This window comes from Ammospiza nelsoni, chromosome 24, assembly GCF_027579445.1.
Source record: "Ammospiza nelsoni isolate bAmmNel1 chromosome 24, bAmmNel1.pri, whole genome shotgun sequence".
Classification (NCBI taxonomy): Eukaryota; Metazoa; Chordata; class Aves; order Passeriformes; family Passerellidae; genus Ammospiza; species Ammospiza nelsoni.
In genome coordinates this window covers 8029959-8048198 of record NC_080656.1, presented here as the reverse complement: position 1 = coordinate 8048198, position 18240 = coordinate 8029959, and the positions used below count along the sequence as shown (strand labels likewise).

Sequence of the window (18240 nt, the reverse complement as noted above, 5' to 3'; positions counted from 1 at the left end):
GGGGCAGACCCCGGTCCGCCTGTACCGTACTGCCAGTTCAGAGCCCATGCAGAAAGGAGAGCCTGGTTCACAAATGCTTTAAGACCGGGCAGTCAGCGCCACAACCCCCATCCAGCCCCAGCACAGGGGGACAACGCTCCGAAATTATAAAAGGTTTACAAAAGGGGTCTGAGTCTACACAGTGGGACATCCTGGCCGCACGGGGCTGGGGGGCCCTCACCATCTCCTTCCCTGGAACACTGTGGCAGCAACAATCAGCATCAGCCTCAAAACCAGCACCTCCCCAAGGCAGAGGGCTCAGGTCCCAGCAGCTCTTTGGCAGCTTTTTACATTTCAGCACTTTGATATTGTTCCAATAAAGTTTGTTTCTAGAAAGTCAGCATAAAAAAAACCTTATTCCCTTGCCTGGACAGGCAACACTCAGGACCACCCAGCTGTACCCAATGCAGGCCCGTGACGTCGGTGTGCACAGCCCTTGGCAGGAGTCGTAGCAGGGACCACGGTCCCTCAGGAGCTCCTCGCTGCTTGGGAGGCTCACAAGTCCGTGCAGCTGGTGGAGCTGGGACGCACAGCACCGCCCTCAGTTCATGAACTGGGTATAGCCCTCTGCCCCGGTGACAATGACGTCCATCCAGATGCGCATGGCCTCGGCTGATGGTGCCACCATGTAGTAGAGTCGGTCGTGGGTCTTGACACAGAAAGTGAGCGCAGGGTTTGGGCTCTGCAGGGGAGGACGAAATCAGCACTCTGTTCCCCTCTGAGCAGCAGCAATCCCCCCCTGGTCCCCCACAAGGCCCGGCACTGGGGTCCTGCCCTTGGTGCCCTGAGGCTGGCACCATCAGGGGCCACAGACCATTCCAGGAGCACCCCTGGCACGCACTGCCCTGCCACCCCCAACCAGCGTGACAGAGGGCAGGAGAATGGGGGCACCCACAGGGGCTGCCAGCAGACAGCGCAGCAGGGGCAGTGCCCAGCTCTCACCTTGGCTGCACTGCGGAGGTGGTCATAGTAAACCTCTTCAATGGCTTGGAAGTAGATAACACCTTTCAGCTTTGTCTCATGTTTATCTGCCCAAGAGAGGGAACTGTTGTGGACTGTGGGTGATGGCATGGGGAGGGGGCACAAGGTGGCATCAGGACTCACCCACGTAGTAGGAGAGGGTGCGCTTCATGCGGTCAAAGACAAACCAGCGCTTCTTCCAAGATTTGATCTTCCCGCCCATCTTGACCAGGTAGCCCTTGCACATCTTCTCTGTAAGGATGATGTGGTAGCAGGTGTCAACGTTGTGGCCCGAGGACTCGATGTGCAGCCGCAGGTTGAAATCCTCCTTGCGGATGGGGAGGTACCGTGTCAGGGGACGAGCCTGGAAAAGCAACACAGCCCTGCAAAGGCCACCGACAGTGACAAGAGCCACGTCCCTCCGCTGCGAGCTGGGACAGCGGCAGCAAGCTGGGCGTGCCTCACTGTCCAGGCTGAGAGAGGGGCATGGCAGCCTGCCTCACACCTGTGAGAAGTGCTTCTCCCGCAGCTTGACCTCCTTCTCCACCAGCTTCTGCCGCCGCGCGGTCTCATCCTGCAGCCGGCGTTCCAGCTGCTCCCGCCGCCAGCGCTCATCCTCCAGCGCCTGCTGCCGCAGCTCCATCTCCCGCTCCTGCCAGCACGCACAGGCACTCAGCCCCAGCACTGGAGTCCTGCTTGCCACCCAGCCGCGGCGCTGGTGCCCCCACTCACCCGGGACTCCATCAACCGTGACTTCTCCTCGTGTGCCTCCTTCAGCATCTTCTCCATCTCCTCAATCCTCCCTGTCTCCATCCCGCTAGCACTGCAAAACAGCCACAGCTGCTGCCCCAGCAGGAAGGACCTTGAGCCAGCAGCACGCCAGCAGAGCGAGCTGTCCTCTGGCCATAGGAGCTGGCCCCAGGATTACCTGGAGATATTGTCAGGCGAGCACGCGGAGTTGTTGCCGATGGAGATGCTGGTGTCCATGCTGTCTGAGCTCTCCAGGCTGAGTGTGTCATAGGCATGGTCCAGCTCCTCAGCCCGGGGTCCAGCACCGTGGGGACGGCTGTGGTGGAGGATGGAGTGGTGCACAAGCCGGGGGAAGGCAGTGGGGAAGGGGGGCTGCCCATGCAGGGCTTCCCACTGGGACTGTGCCTCGGCAGCCGCTTTCTGCTTCAGCTCTGCCAGCCGCCGTTTCTGCTCCTCGATCACCTGCCGACCTGTGCCACAGCAAGATGACAACACCAAGTTAAAAGTGCCACATTCAGAGCCACAGCATGGTGGGCAAAGGGGGTGGCACAGGCAGAAGACACTACAGGCACAGCTGGAACCACGAAGGCATGGTAGGGGCAGAGGCGGGAGCTGCGGTCACAACTCTCTGGCAAGCACTGCAACCTGTCTGGGCAGCAGCAGGAGACACATGCACCAGGCTGGTAAGGAACAAGCAGGGCAAAGCATTTACAGGATAGGGAAGCACAGGCTTATCTCTTAGCAGATGTTGAGATACACCTGGCACCCTGGACTGGTCATGCCACTCTTATGTATGGCAGAAGGTGCCAGCAAACAGTCATGCTGCTGCCTCTGGGCTGCTCTAGGCAGTCCGAGTCACCCCACATCTCTACCTGGTAGATTGCCTGGCTGCAAGGGCTCTGCTGGGAGCAGCTTGGCTGGAGATGGGCCGTCAGGTGGAGGGGTCAGGAGGAAAGAGAGGGGGGAAAAGCAAGAGACTGTGAGAGAGGCATCGCATCCTGCTGGAGCATTGCTGCTGTCGTCACCCTCGGCCAGGCTCCCTTCTCCAATGCCCAAGTGGCAGCAGGGAGAGCGTCTCCCGAGGTCCCACCACCCCCCAGAGCCAGGACACAGAGCCAGAGCTCACCCTTCTGCTGCAGGGCCAGCTGGCGCTTGGTCTCGATGTCCTGCAGCGTGGCCACCAGGTTGCGGGACAGGCTGCCCGCCGGGCTGGGGGGGCCCTGGGCAGGACAGTGGGTGGTCAGCTGCGAGGATGGGCACGGGGGCTGGCACAGGCAGGTGAGAGCCATGGCCCGGGTGCCTGGGTCCCCTAGCAGCCATACCTTGGGAGAGGGGCTGCGCTCCAGCACGGAGAGGTTGAGCTGCGAGGACGAAGGGGTCCCGCTCTTCATCCGAGGGGTGAGGACACCAGCACCAGCCTCTGCTTTTGCACGATAGACCTGAGCACAGAGACACAGCAGGACAGAGACGTGGGTGAACTGCAAAAGTCCTCCTGGACAGATGGCTCCCCAGATCCTGCTCTGTGTCAGTGCCATCCTGGCAAAGGGATGCAGCCCAAGAGGAGGCAGAGACTGCCTACCCTTTGCCTGCAGTGGCAGCCAAAGCCCCAGCAGCACTCAGGGTACAGGGTCCACAGGAACATCCCCGCACTGCCCCACTTTGGCCACAACCAGCGGCCCCAAAGCCTGAGCCTCGGCAGCAGAGAGCTAGGATTACCTGCAGAGCCTTGTGAGAGGAGTGAGCTTTAGCTGGAAGTGGAGGAGGGGAAGAAGAAGGAGAGACAGAGGAAGAGAAGGTCTCAAAGCCAGCCATAACCTCCTGGTACCACTTCTCTAAATCAAGAGCTGGGAGACACACAGCGCCTCCCAACAGCTGCTGCTCCATCTGGAGAGAGAGGCTGCGTGAGAAAGGATGAAGGACAAATGCAGCAAGAGGGACAGATGCACAGAGAAGAGGTTGAAGCATTCCTGCCTATGCCTGCACCACTGCCCCAGAACTTAACATGCAGACCCCTGGGGATCCTGTGCACTCCGTGGCTAAGTCCCAGCAGCTGTAGGAGCTGTTTGCTGTTCAAGAGAATGTGAGAACTGATCAAGCACAAAGACCCCCTGCCCTGGGGACAGTGGAGCAGCAGGCAGGACAGCCAAGAGTGTGTGGAGTGTCAAGAGCCTGAGCTGCTGCTCAGCTCCATCTGCAGCTCACCCCTTCCCATGCATCTCCATCACCTCCCAGGGAGAGTACAAGGGGCCAAAGGGAGGGAAACAGGGCACCAACCTCTGCAGAGACGAAGGGAGAAGGGAGAGATGGAAGAGGAGGAAGAGGAGGAGCACAGCCTGAGGATGAAGGAGCCGGAGGGGTACAGCCCAGCAGGGAAGCAGCAGGGGTGTGGAGGCTGCCCAGGATACCCGAGAGCTGCTCTATGGTCACATACTGGGCAGAGAGAAGCAGATTGAACCAGGTTAAGAGCTGGGGCAAGCAGGCACAGAGGAACGAGCAGGCAGCTCCAACCCCCACAGGAAGGTTCATTGTCCTGGGAGGAAAAGCAGTCGGTGCAGCAGCCACCCTGCTGCTGGGCACGGGGTCAGGCCTGCTCTGCATCCTCCTCGCTTGAGACAAGCGGCCAGGACTGCAGCCAGCCAACAAAGGGCTGCCCCTCCCACTGCTGGGCACCCACGCTGCTCCTGCCCTGCCACTGCATCCAGAGCGGGCGAGAAGTGCACCCCACAAGGAGACCGGGCAGCTGGAGCCTCTGCTCCCCACGCAGCTCAGCCAGACAAGCGTGCTGACACCAGAGAGATGTGGCTCCAGGCCCCAGGGCACACGGGGGGCTGCAGCTGCCTCCCTGCCTGCAGGCAACCCGAGGGAGCAAACCCGAGCATGCTCTGGGGCAGGTACCTCGTTGGCTGTGGGAGCTACAGCAAGCAAGAAAGAGCTCTGAGCGGCAGCAGGGGCAGCAGCAGAAGCTTTAGTGTCCAGGCTGGGGCCATGTGCATTACTGCAGAACCTGAAAACGTCAGACAGCCTCATGTACTCCTAGAAATCCATGGCAAGGGAGAAGGAGAAGAGTTAGACCCATGTGCTAGCATCACGGCACTGACTGCATAGTGGGAGCAAACCTCCCTGTGCATTCCTGCCCCAACCCTGCCTCCCCAGCCCTGCCCTGCTGCCCATGGTGTCCCCGGGGTGCAGCACCTTGGGGTGCTCGAGCTGGGCTGGGTGTGCTGGCACCCATCTTGCTCCAGCCTCCAGTGCAGCTTTCCTGAGTGCCTACAAGGGGCAGGGATGCCTCAGGGTCCTCCACGGGCCACAAGTCCTCCCTAGTGCAGCACCACTGAGGGAGGCACCTCGAGCTGTGCTGAGCCAGCTTAAAACCCACTTCCTCATCCTTTCTGAAACAAACATGCTAAAGCTGGGGACTTGCTCTTATTTTGGGAAAGCCATGCTAGCACAACCCTACAGGATGCTGTCAGGAGGTGCCCAGCCAGATGACAAGCAGTGAGCAAGGGGGAAACCACTGCACCAGGATTAAATTAGGGGGCAGTGGCAGGAACTGGGATGCCCAGCAGGCTCAGGAGAGTGCCTGGAATCAGGGACTGAGTGTTAATGAGCACAACTGCCAGACATCTGTATGACAAATGCTCCAGTCATGCTGCTGTGGGGCTGCCCTGCTGCCTGGGGGTGACATTAGGCCACAAAAGGGGTCTCAGCCAAGGAGGGGTAAGTGAGCAAGCACATGCAGCTAGTCCCTCTAGTTAGTTACCTCTTGTGCCTTGGGGTAGGAGTAGGTGGCAGGAGAAGCTAAGGAGGCAGCTGCTGCTGGCAGGGGGCTCAGGGGCTTAGGTCCCTCCAACAGCTCATAAGGTTCTGAGATGTGGAGGGTCTCCTGTTGAAGGGTAAAGGTCACGTAGGCAAGGTGGGCAGAGACAGCAAGGTGGCAGCAGCAGGAGTCCCACTGCAGGCAGGCACGAGGGGACTCTGCCGTCTTGTGCCTCTTACCAGCAGCAGCAGGTCAGGCAGTACCACAGCCCCTGAGGGCATCATGGTTGTGGCTCCCCATTCAGAGCCATGAGCAAGGTAATGGGGCAACTCACTCCCACCTAAAAGTCCCCTGGACCAGCACCAAGACATCCCCACACTTGCTCTCCAGCAGCGATGGGACCCTAAGCAATCCTGTCCCATGGGCTGCTCTGTTGCATTTCCCTTTCCTCCCCCACAACCTCTGCAGCCCATGGAGAGACTTTGAGCAGGTGGAAGCACCTGGCTCTGGTCAGAAGGTACTTGGGAACTGCTGCAGAGCAAAGCTGGTGGTGCACAAGGCTCATTCTCACTGATGGCTGCAGCTTAGGAGAGAGAGCAGCTCTAAGGACCACAGCCTCCTCTCTACCAACTTACCTCTCGAAGAGCTGAGGACATTTTTGGGAAGCTCCTACCACCTGTGACAAGCTGGTATCGCCTCTCCAGAGACACGAGCTTCTCCTTCTCCTGCACAGGGGGTGACAGGTCAGAGGCAGCTGATGGCTACTGGCACCCCATGGCAGCTCTCGCTGCCTGCCAGCCACCTGTCAAGAGCTGGCAGGATCTGGTCCCCTGCCTCGAGCCCCCCCAGGAGCACACAGTCAGGCCATTACCTTGTGCAGGAGCTGCATTACAGTCAGGGCCTTACCTTCTGCAGGAGCTGCAGGACGCTGCTGCGCTCCCTGGCCAGGCGCTCGGCCTCCTGCACGCTCTGCAGCCGGATCTGGGCAGCCTGGGCATCCAGGGCAGCCACCCGCTCCTGGGGAGTGGCAGCAGAGATGAGCTGGCTGCTGGGAGCCCTGGGATGCAGCCTGGCCCAGGGGCACAGCCCCACGGAGCTCCCCCTGCCATGCCCACCTTCCTGCGGGCGATGCTGCGGTGGCACTCGGCCCGGCTCTGCAGCAGCTGCTGCCCTCGCGCCTCCCGCTCCTCTTCCAGGTGGCTCTCTCGCTCCAGCTGCTGGAACTCCAGGTCCTCAAACAGCTTGGCCTCCGTCTCCAGTGCCTCTGCCTCCTTTGAACACACGAGAGCACTGTGAGTGGATCACACTCACTGGATGGGCACCTCCGCGTCCTGCAGGCAGGTCTCCCGCAGCAAAGCCTCCTGCCGTGCCTCCACATCCTACTGGTGTTGGCCAGGAACACGAGCTGGTGGCCAAGCCTGTCCCCTGTGCCTGGTGTGGCAGGCAGGCAGTTTTGCCCTCTGCTGGGCATCAGAAACACAAGAGATTCTGTCAGGAGTGTCTGCAGACAGACGAAGGCAATGGAGGCACCCAGAACTGGCCAGCACAGAGCAGTCACCCCCATGAGATGAGCCTGCCACAGCCAGGGGCTTTGCCAGCCCTCAGGGACCAGCTGCCTCTGCTGAAGCACACATGGGCTAAAGCCATGCCCTGACAGGTAACAAAACGCCAGCATAACCACCAACAGCAACGCTGTGTCACCAAGCCTGCAGGTGGCAAAGCCCCAACAGACAAGCACCATGCTGGACAAAGTCCCATGTGTCCTTCCAGCCTTCATGCACTGACAGCACGTGGCAGCACTCAGCTCAGGCCTGCCAGTGCCACCCTGGCAGCCAGTGTGCCATGCACCCCATGGGGATGTGTTTCACCCTGCTCCACGAGACAGGCAGCCAGTGACACAGCCCTGATGTGCTGGCTCCTGAGGGCTCCCACACGCAGACGCTGCTCCAGCACCCCCCTGCCCACTCTACACCAGACCCTCATCCAGAATGTGCGTGCCTGGCCGGAGCAGGCTGTGGCAATGGGGGTTCATCTGAGCAGGCACTAGCCATGAGACTTCCAGAAAATACCAGGTAATAGGAAAAATGCTGAGGACTAGCAGTAACATGTATCAACATGACTGTGTAAATGAACGTTCTCAGGATACAGCTGGAGGCAGCCAGATGAGGATGCAGCAGCCCCCAAGGCTCCCCAGCCTGCCCTCCTTGCAGGGCAGGGTCCATGCCGGCGCCCTGCCCGTCCCGAGGAGCTCTGCCGAGCTGTCCCGCGCCCCGGGCGAGGGGCAAGCTTACCAGGACGGTGGTGCCCGGCGCCAGCCGCCTCCAGCCCGGGCGCGACGCTCCCAGTGCAGCCCGGCTGGCAGGGAAGAGCTGGCCTAAGCTGGAGCGGAGGGAGGTGGGCCATGGTCCGGGAGGGGTGGGGGGAGACACTGACCCTTCGCATCTGCTCCTGCAATTGCTCCCGCATTGACTCGGGGCACTTAGCAAGGTGGCTCTTCGACTCATGGTAAAGCGCCTGGAGTTGCTCTAGCTCCTTCCTTTCAGCATCAACCTTTGCCCTTTCCTGAATTAGGGGAGAACAAGACAAAACAAAAAAAAAAAAAAAAAAAAAAAAAAGGAAAAGAAAAAGGAAAAAAAAAAAAAAAAAGACACACTTCTCAAATGGGCGCCATGCAGAAGCTGTGAGTTAGAGAGGAGCTCAGCTGGAGACAGAGAAGGCTCAGGAGAAGGAACAGCATGGCAGCTACAGGGGGATCCAGAGATCAAGAGACACAGGAACTGGCTGAGCAGTGTTAGAGTGTTAGAGGAGTTACAGCCAGCCCCTGACCTCAGCTTTGTGTTTCCAAGAACAAACTTGGAGGCAGCAAAAAGATCAACGCTGATAGTATGGTTCAGGTCATCCCAATCCTGCACACAGCTGCTTCACAATAACCACTAACTGGCTTTGTTAACTGCTACCAGTTAGGGACTGCAGGTCCTGAATGCAGGAAGAGAAGGTGATGACCACCCTCATCCATTAGAAGGAGAGGGCAGCAGTAAAAAAAGGAGGCTGTGGTCCAGCAAGAGATGCTGAGGCTATGATGAGCCAGCAGCAGAGCAGACACTGACTCCTGGGCTGGGATGAGGGGCCTGGCCACAGGAGCAGTAAAATGGGGCCAGCAGCATGGGACTGGCATAGGGGAACCACCCACAGAGTTGGTGGCACCGTATGGGGGCACCGTATGGGGGCTTGGCATTGAGAAATGCTTGCTGCAAGGAACCCTGTGCTCCACACAGACATGGGACATCATGAAAAGGGCTATGAGGGGACATGCTGGCAGGGAGGCAAGGCTGGTACAGGCAGATGCCCCAGCAGAGGAGCGGTGGATTGCCTGGGGGCTCTAGATGTGCAGAGATGTCAGAGGTGATGGCAGAGTTCAGAGCAGGCACTGTTAGTGTGAGCAGTGCAGGTGGGTTAGGAAAGTGGGTGGTTAGGTCAGCAGAGAGGCTGGGAGAGGGCTTCCCCTGTGCTCCTCTCCTGGCTCTGCATGAGGCTGTCCCTGGCTACAGAAGATACCTACAAAGGGCTGGAAGACCAAAACCAGAACAAAACCCCCAAATGCTGTAGGAGCATCACTGGGAGGCACCAATGGCCACTCTGCCAGGCCACAGGCATCCCAACAGCTCTGGCACCCACAGCAACAGGGCAGGCCAGACCCCAAGGGACACTGATGCCACATGAGGGTGGCACAGAGCTGCTGGTGGGACCTTGGCATAGGCTGCACAGGACAATGGCCTCTGGCAGCAGGGACTGGATCCCAGCAGCTTTCCTGTCAACAAGGCCATGCCACACTGCCTGCAAGGCTGTGGGAAAGCCAGCAACCAGCAGCTGGGACAAACATCCCACATAGGCACCCATGGCACTGCCTTCAGGCAGTAACTGCACTACAGGCAACATCGGGCAAAGGGGGCCAGGACCCCCTCCTAAACCCACCAAGATTAACACTACAGTGGTTTTCCAGCCACCACCAGCAAGCCAAACACTACAGCAACAGCTGCCATCACTCATGAAGGCGCAGCAGAGTGAGGTGACTTGCTGCAAGACATAGTTCCCCAGCGAGGACAGGTAATGGGGAGAGCCAAGGCCTCTGCTCCGGCACTGCCCACCGCAGGCAGCAGCCATCTGGAAAGCCTCACACCAGTCTCCCTGCCAGAGCAACAGGCAGCAGCTGAAATGCTTCCTGAACATTGGCTGTGTTCTCCTCCAGCAGGGCTGTTTGACCAAGCCCAGACAGACAGACAGACAGACAGACAGATCCCCCCACAATGCAAACCACAGGGGCTGCTCTCCAAAGCCTCTGTGGAGCTCAGGGTCTGGAGAACGTGTCCGCAGGGAAAGGCTGCAGCATGAGGCATTGCAGCACGGGCTGTGAGTGCCAGGGAGGGTATGGCACAGTGACAGTGGGAACCTGTGACTGGGCCCACCTTGTCCCGCTCCTTGCGGATGCTGGCGTCCAGGCTGGAGAGCTTCTCCTGCAGCTGCTGCGCTGCCTCCTGCTCCTGCCGCAGCCGCAGCACCTCCGACTCCCGCTCACCCTGCAGCAGCGCCCGCTCCATCTCTGCCTGCACGGACAAAGCAGCGTCAGGACTGCTGCTCCTGCTGGATCTAGCTCATACCCTTAGGGTTTAGTGCTGACTGGTGAGGGCAGCAAGCAGCAGGGGACCCAGCAGTGTCCCCTGAGCTCTCACCTCTCGTGATGTCTCCTGCAGCTGCTGCTCCAGCTCCTTGACACGACCCTTCAGCTGCTCCAGGTGTCCGAGGACACCGGCACGCTCCTCCTCCAGCCGCTGTGCCTCCTTGGCCCGGGGTCCTGTCATCTTCTCGTGCTGTGGAAGGGGCTGATTGGCATGGCACAGTGCGGCATGGCATGGAACAGAATGGCACAGATGTCCCCTTACCTCGTGGTGGGTACTCTCCGTGCTGCTGCACTCCTCCTTCAGGTTCTCCTCATCTGATCTCTCCACACTCTCCCTCTGCTGCAGCTCTTCGACAGCGTGGCCCAGAGCCATGGCACCCCTGGGCACCCACTGGCCAGCATCTGTGTCACCAGCCAGGAGCCTGTGTGTGTCACCAGGCTCAGTGCCGTCTGTCTTGGTGTACTCAGCACAGAGGTTCAGGATGGTCTCCAGGCGCTGCCGCTCCTGTAAGAAAGGATGGTCCCCATCTAGCACGCGCTGTGGCAGGAGCAGACAGAGCCCCGTGCCAATGGTGGCCACCAGAATAGGGCCCCGCATGGTGGGGTGGGCAGACAACGTTACAAAGCACAATGCAGCCAGCTCGACCCCACAGCAGAGGCAGGCACGCGATGTGCTGGAGCTGGAGACAGACTAATGACAGGCAGCAGAGCCGGCTGCCGAGCGCCGCCGCTATTTCCAGGCAGTGACTCAGGCTGCCTGCGCCAGGCGTGAGTCAGGGATGAGCAAACACAGCCCTGGCAGCTCAGCCCGGCCCGCAGGACTGCCAGAGACACGGCAAACCTCATCCAGGCAGATGCCAGTCCCATAAAAACTCCATCAGCCCTAAATATAGACGCAACGTCCACAGAGCCACGGCACCACCACCAGCAAATGGGCCCTGGCAGGGATGGACAAGATGTGGAAAGTTTTGCAAGGGGCACCACCATTTTGGCCAATAGCCCTGGGACCATGCCAGCCCCACCAGCTTCCACAGGCTGCTGTAAGCCGGGGGCTTTGTATTCCCAGAGAGCTACTGAGCATCGATGGCTGCTCCTGGCCATAATCCCCCTGGATGAGCCAGCAGCCTGGCAGCTGTGGCAAATCCCCAAGAGGCAAAGGCCAGGTTTCAGAGCAGCAAACAACAACAGCTATTTGCTAAGAGGGTGACCCACAGTCAAATGTGTCCCCTCCCAGCCCCAAGGCTCACCAGGCGCTCCATCTCCTGCTCCCGAACCCGCTCCTGCCGCTGCCACCGATGGTACTCCAGCAGTTCATCCTCGTTGTCACTGATCTCAGTGATGCTGTTCTTGCGCTCCCGTGAGCCCGCTGGCAGCCGTGGGTCCCCCAAAGGCTTCCTGGGGGCGCGGGGGCTCTGCCGGGGCGAGGGCACAGCCGGGGAGCCCAGCCCATACGTGGGGCTCAGGCAAGTACTGAAACTGGGACGGCGAGTGGGGTTCTCTGCCAGCAGCGGGGGTGAAGGACCCCCAGCACCTTTTGACTCCTCTGGGCCCTTGCGCCTGGCACGGGGACTGCCAGGCACATCCCTGCCCAGCCGGGGCTGCGGGGAGGGGGCATCAGGGGCCAGCCGGGGGCTGGCAGCCCGGCGTGACAAGGAAGGACTCAGGGGAGGCAGCTCCCGCATGCTCTCGAGGTTCCTCCGGGCAACCCGTGGGCTCTCGGGGGGCTGCAGGCGGGCCTCTGGGGCTGCCCTGCTGGCGGGCTGCCGGCCGGGGGCCAGAGAGTCCCGTGGCTCCCGGAAGGGACTGGGGGGCCGCTCCTGCAGGGCCACCCGCGGCCGCGACGCCGCCCTGGGCGTCAGCCGGGGGCTGCCCCCGCGGTGGTCCCCGAGCCTCTCAGCTGGCCAGGGCTCACCAGAACCGCCAGCAGGCAGAGCGGGGGGCTGGACAGAATGGTTGTAGCTGGAGGAGCGCAGTGGGAGAGGGGGCGGCACGGCCGGGCCTTGCTCTTGGCTGCTGAGTGAGGGGCTGGTGTAGCTACTGCTGCTGGCTGGGGAGGAGAGGGGAGAGAAGTTCTCATAGCTGGAGCCCCCTGAGGCAGCCCCAGGGCTGGGTGGGGGGCACAGGAGGCAGCGGCCACCCCCGTTCACCACAGGGGAGAGGGGGGATCGGCCGCAGGCAGGCGGCTTCTGGATGCCAGGGGTTGTGGATTCCTCCAGCACCAGTGAGTCCATGATGTCCTGCAGGTCTTTCTCAATGGAGCTGACAAGGGAGCTGTGGCTGTGACACCCACGCTCTGACAGCTGGTGGCCACCATTCACCAGGGCCTCGGATTCTGCAGGGAAACAAAGGAGAAGGCATCAGAGTGGTGTGACTCCACCGCAGCCCCTGCCTGGGTCGGGTCCTATGGGGCAGCCTGGCATCATTCTTAAACCTTGCAGAGTCAGAGCTGGGTAGCAGCCCCTCTCTGCTGTCCCCCTTCCCACTCCAGCCGGGACAGGGAGGAGGCTGGAATCCTGCTAGTCCCATCACCCAGGAGACAGAAACCTGAGAGGACAGCCACCCTCCCTGCGTCGAAGCTCCCTGCTCCACTCCCTGGAGAGCAGCTGCCCTCAGCCCCCACTGGCACCCACCACGTGCCCGCTGCACACTCTGGCTTCCCAGCAAGGGGCCAGAGATGCAATAGCCAAAGGCTGCTGACCTGCAGCACGTCCAGACCCACCACCAGGTCGCCCGCAGCCTGCCCACAGCCCAGCCAGGGTGCCCCTGCCTGGGCTGCCCCCGCTCCCTGCGCAGCACCGATGTGCCTGTCACTCAGGGCGCCAGCGAATGGCAGCAGCGTGGAGCCCAGCCAGGACAGCGTGCCACCCGGGCTGCGTCACTCCCTGGCACCCAGCGGCTCCCCACGGCAGCTGGCACTGCCTTCATCCTGGGAAGATGTGCCACAGCCCTGCCAGTGTGATCCCACCCCATCCTGCATGGCAGAGAGTGGGCACGCAGGGCCCACATGGGATGCTGCACAGTTGCATGATGCTCCTCAGCCACAGCACCTCCCTGAGCCCCTCCTCCCATCCCCAGCTGCGGGCATGCTGCCTTCCCAACACACACGTGGCACGGGAAGGCAGCCAAGCTCCTCTCCCTGTGCCAGGGCGTGCTGGTTGGGGCAGGGATAAGGGCTACCAGGCCAGGGATCAGTGCTGGAGATTTGGACATCTCCAGGAACCAGGCACAGTACTGGCTCCTGGCCCACTGCTCCACAGACAGGCAGACACAGCAAGATAAGCTCATGAGATGAAGGGCAGCAGCCAGAAGAATGGCCTTCACAGCTCCAGCACATAAACACCCGCCTCCAAGCAATGGGGGGGCTCCGACGGGCGATGGCTCTGCCACGGCCAGGCTGGGCAGAAGTGAAAGCCATGCCTCAGTGCCCCCACAGTCAACCTCTTTGAGGGGATATTAATCATTAACAAATACCAGTGCAGCTGCCATACCATGCTGAGCTGAGGGATGGCACATCACAGCCGGGTGTGAGCCTGAGTGCAACAGGACAGGGCTGTGCCCAGGGAGAGCACTGGGCACTCGGAAGACTGATGGGTCAGGGAGCACTTCAGCATCTGCCCTGCCCCACCAGGGACAAGCGGGGGTCACCTACTTGCTGGTAGCCCATAGAGAGCTGATGGGTTCCTGCCCCCCGCGGGGATCATGCTCTTAATCCACTTGGCCTCAGCAGGGTGGTTGAAGCGGAGGAAGGTGGCCTGGCCCAGGCAGATGGTGCACCCTTGGGAGAGAGGAGAGAGGACTCAGCTGCTAGCCGGCAATATCAGAGCGGTTCCAGAGAGCGCAGGGAGGCAGTGGGGCATTGCTCGCCCAAGATGCGCCCTCGGGAAGGGAGCGGGCTCCCGCTGTCAGCAGAGGCTTAGGGGAGGCTGAAATCCAGGTCAGCGCAGCAGCTGCCGGCAGCGCATCCCAGGGCAGGCACAGCTGGGGTCCCGCCGGGGGCCGCGGGGGAGCTGGCGGCACTCCAGGGCTTGCGTGGCTGCCAGCTGCAGACAAGACAGCTCCTGTCCCTGCTTGCAAAGCGTCTCTTCTCGGCCCAAAGCAGCAGCCCTCTTGGGGCAACGCTGCCGAGCAGCCCCGAGGAGGAAGGCACCTGAGGAAGGGAAGGGGAGCGGAGCCGCGGGCACCCGCCGTGGTTCACCTGCTGCCCGCGGTGCTGGGGAGGCATGTGCTGGCAGCGGGGAGCATCAGGCGGCGAGGAGGCGGGCTGCCGCCGACACACCCCACTTTGAAGCGCCTGCCAGGGCTCTGGGAGAGGCTCGCTCCATACCAACAGCCGCTGCTGAAAATCCCTCGCCAGAGGGGACGTGTTCTTTGGAGCACCCGTCAGCCCAGCTCTCAGCAAGAAGAGCGAGAGGCACTACAGAGTAACTGCTGTCCCCGTCCGGGAGCCTGGATCCCCTGTCTATGCGCCAGGGCGGGACCGAGTCCTGCTCACCCCAGCCCCACGAGGGCATCCCGCCCGCCAGGGAGCAGCGCCGACGCCCAGGCTGTCCCGGAGAGATGCATCACTGCCCTGTGCCTTCCTTCCCCTCGTGCCGGCATCAGCGGAGCCACAGGTCGCCCCAGCAAAGCGAATAAACACCAAACTGCACCACGAGCGTCGGCCTGACAGCCCCGCAGTCCATTCCGCTGGGGCCCTGCACAGATGCTGTCCCTGCTCTGTCATGTCCCTGCCTGCCCCCGGGGACAGGAGGATGGGCGGCTCGGCTGAGCCCTGCCCGCACCTCGCCGCCTGCCACGGCACCGGCGAGACCCCAGCGCCCCGCGGGCGTCGCGCCGGAGCCCTCCCCGCGGCCACGTGGCTCCCATTGTCCCCGCGGGGCAGCGCCCACGCCGGCGGGTCCCCCCTTCCCGGGGCCACGGGGGCAGGCGCGGGGAGCGCGGCGGCACCGCCCGCGGGGCGCTCCGGCTCCGTGACCCCGAGGAACGGGAGCGAGCCCCGCCCGGCGCGGACACGCGCGGCCGCAGCACCGCACTCACCTCGACACCGCCACCGCCGCCACCGCCCGGGCAGCGCCGCGCCGCCCCCGGGGAGGGGCGGGGGGCCGGGCCTCGCCCGCCCCGCCCGAGGGTCCTCCCCGGGAAGCGGCTCGGGAGCCGGGCAGGGGCGGGGATCGCGTGGGAAGGGCCTGCGGCTTTGTCCGCGCTCCCGGGAGCGGCCCTGGGGGCCAGCCGGCTCCGAGCCGTGTAGCCACGCAGGCAGGCCGGCCGTGTCCCGGCAGCCATCCGGGAGGACACCCGAGGTGTTTTCCTCTGTCATCTCCCTTCCCAAAGTTGGCTCAGCAACTCCGCTGTTCTTCAAAGCCCACCCGGGTCTCTCCCTTCCCACCTCACTGGACACACGCAGCAAAGCCAGCTCCCAAACTCTGCCAGAAACGGGCAGGTTCCCACCGCAGAGCATAGAGACCAGAAGCATGCTAGCTGGGATATGCAGTTACAGGATGGCTCCTCAAATACCCCAATACTCAACTGCACAGCTCCACAGGCAAAGGCTCTGGTGAGCACAGCTCCTACCTTGGGTGAGGTGCGTGGGCCGCTGCAGCGGCACGCCGTCGATGGCACAGGCGTTGCCACAGGGGTGCAGGGTGAGTGTCCCTCGCACGTTCTCGATGTAGCAGTGCTGGGGCGCCAGCCCGGTGCCCTGCAGGACGATGTCGGTCCCAGCCGTGCCAATGGTGGTCCTCCCTGCCAGCAGAGTCGGTATCTCAGTGTCTCTGTCACCAGCGTGCCCGTGGATACCCCCCAGCACTCACCTTCCTCCAGCGGCAGGAGTGTGACGGCAGTGCTGAGCCGACCACTGCCCAGGCTCACCAAATGTGGCTTCTCTGTCTGCACTTTCAGCCCCTTGCCCGTGTCAATCAGGTCCAGGGGACTGTTCTGTAGGAGAAGGAGGGATGCTCACCACTCTTGCAGCTGCAGCCCAGTCCCCTGCACTGCCCACCTGGCTGAGCTGCTCCGAAACAGCCACATAGCCAGGATCAATGCCAGACACATGCCAGCAGGACTGTCCAGCGGCAAGATGCAGGAAAGTAGGGCTCTCCTGCCTGTGCTACCTATCCTGGGAAGCAGAGGCAAACTGAGAGGAGCTGGAGATCCATGGGGCTTGGGCAGCATCTAAGAGGATCCCAACTGCCAGCCGCTTAGCTCAATGGGCTTTGCTGAGGATCCCATAATAGGATTGGCTGAGACTGGGGAGAGGCTGGAGGGCAGCGCCAGTGGTGAGGCTCTCTGCAGAGGAATCCCAATCAGATTCCCCTGGTCCCACAGAGCAGAGGTCCTGATGCTGTGTGCTCACCTGGATGACAGTCTGGACTCTGCGGGTTGGGCTGGCGGTGGTCCTGCCCGGTGCCTCCATGGTGCCTTCCTGGAGGCGTTGGATGGTACCGGACACGGGCTGCCAGAAGAAACAGAGTGGCAGAACAAGTGACCACACTGGGCATGGCCTTGATGTATTTTTCCTGCACATCCTGGACAGCAGCCTGAGCACAAACCCTACCCACTCCAAACCAGCATTTGCCATCCTGAGCTCCTGTCTTCATTATGTCAGCAGCTGCCTGAAGCCAGTGAACATCCCTGCCTGCCAAGGCATGTATCCTACCTAGGCACACATCCCCATCCACCCGGGGAGACTCATGTATGAGCCAGGCATCAGGACAAGACACAGTCCAGGAAGGAAAACTACAAATGCACTCAGTTTTGGGGGCATGGTGTTGGAAAGGCATGCTTTAAATGCCAAGAGCTGTGGGCAGCCAGACCCCAATGGCTGTCATTGGAAAAGCACACACAAGCAAGCACAGGTTCTGGCTGTCCCCAGCAACACCTGCCTGCTGTGCGTGGCACACCTGGGCACCCCTGTCCATGCCACCAGTGCCCAGGCACGTGCCTCTGCTCCCACAGTCCAGCAGCAGCTCATAGTGCGTATGCTGAGTGTTTCATACCCTTGCCCATGTGGCCAGCAGGCAGGGCCACCACCCATGGAACGGCCATGCTCCACACATTCTCTGCGTGAGTGGGAGGCAACTCGAGGAGGAACAATTTCCGTCACCCGGCACTCACGCCATGTGGGGACGCTCCGAGGATCTAAATTTACCGTCTGCTGCTCCCTACGTCCCTCCCTTCCGCCCTGGACTAGCTGACTGGGCTTAACCCTTCCCGGGCAGTGTAGACGGGATAGTGCTCCATCCCCGTTAGGGGACGCCAGGGCCGGGGCCGCCAGGAGGAGCCCCGGGCTCGGCTCTCGCCAGCATCGCCGCCCGTCCAGCCAGCCCCGCAGGGTCCCCCCCGCTCGTCCAGCACCGGGCTCAGCTGCGGGGGCGAGCGAACGGCTATTACACACTCTGGAAAAAATGAAACGCTGGAAAACGCCAGGCGTGGGATGCAGGACCTGGATGAAACCGGTGCGCCTCCCGCAACAGCAGGACTGGCCCCACAGCAAGGGCTCCGTGGGGACTACAGCCACACCACGTGGGATGGGGACAGCTCACCTAGGGGAAGGGGGGCCTAGAGATAAGGGACCCCCAGAGCAGTTCCCAATTGCTCGCCGGCTGCCGAGGCAGGATCCCTGCTCTCCCTTACCTGCCGCCTGGTCCTGGCGCCGAGCGGGACCCTCCGCGGCAGGGTGCCCATGTTCCCCAGGCACTGCGGTGCCGCACTTCCCAGCATCTGGAGACCCCGCGGGCCTGCCGAGCCCCTGCCCCTCACTGACACCTACGTCCCGTCACAATGTTCAGGAAGGGGAAAAGCCAGGAGGGGCCAGGCTGCTGCAGAGGAAGGGAGCGGGGCCAGGGTGGGATCTTGTGCCGGTGTTAACTCCTTCCCAGCACGGTTGTACTGGTTAGACCTGGTGAGAACCGTGAAGGACCCCCATTCCGGCCACCTGGGAGATCGTCTCCGATTCTGCTGCCTGCTGCCCAAACTCTCCACCCAACTCCCCCCACTCCACAAGCAGCCCTGCCTGCCCATGAGCTGGAGGGTGACTCTGGCATCCCATCGGTTCCCAACG

The 18240-nt window shown here is 61.9% G+C and overlaps 1 protein-coding gene across 4 annotated transcripts; it reads right to left on the bottom strand.

Annotated features, from left to right (window-relative positions):
• Window positions 1-61: 61 nt before the first annotated feature.
• On the bottom strand, window positions 62-17927 carry PHLDB1 (pleckstrin homology like domain family B member 1). Of its 4 annotated transcripts, XM_059488206.1 has the most exons (22): window positions 17814-17927; window positions 16534-16632; window positions 15992-16115; window positions 15753-15923; window positions 13831-13956; window positions 11429-12513; window positions 10444-10686; window positions 10234-10371; window positions 9970-10107; window positions 7940-8068; window positions 6622-6777; window positions 6413-6523; window positions 6142-6231; window positions 5510-5632; window positions 3072-3188; window positions 2876-2969; window positions 1928-2219; window positions 1732-1822; window positions 1505-1651; window positions 1144-1363; window positions 982-1067; window positions 62-721 (listed from the first exon to the last, which is right to left on the bottom strand). In XM_059488206.1, the coding sequence occupies exons 1-22, from the start codon at window positions 17898-17900 to the stop codon at window positions 581-583; spliced, it is 4008 nt and encodes a 1335-aa protein (XP_059344189.1). In that variant the 5' UTR covers window positions 17901-17927; the 3' UTR covers window positions 62-580. The 4 variants fall into 4 exon arrangements, with proteins under 4 accessions (XP_059344189.1, XP_059344190.1, XP_059344191.1 ...); XM_059488207.1 differs by lacking the exon at window positions 5510-5632; XM_059488208.1 differs by lacking the exon at window positions 7940-8068.
• Window positions 17928-18240: the final 313 nt, after the last annotated feature.

Bases quoted from the DNA above. Each gene is read 5' to 3' on its own strand.
- PHLDB1 (XM_059488206.1), bottom strand. From the start codon at position 17,900: ATGCTGGGAAGTGCGGCACCGCAGTGCCTGGGGAACATGGGCACCCTG. The intron at 12,514-13,830 runs GTAGGTGACCCC...GTTTCCCTGCAG, and splicing joins TCTCTATGGGCTACCAGCAA to AATCCGAGGCCCTGGTGAAT. The intron at 722-981 runs GTGAGAGCTGGG...CCTCCCCTGCAG, and splicing joins ACCTCCGCAGTGCAGCCAAG to AGCCCAAACCCTGCGCTCAC.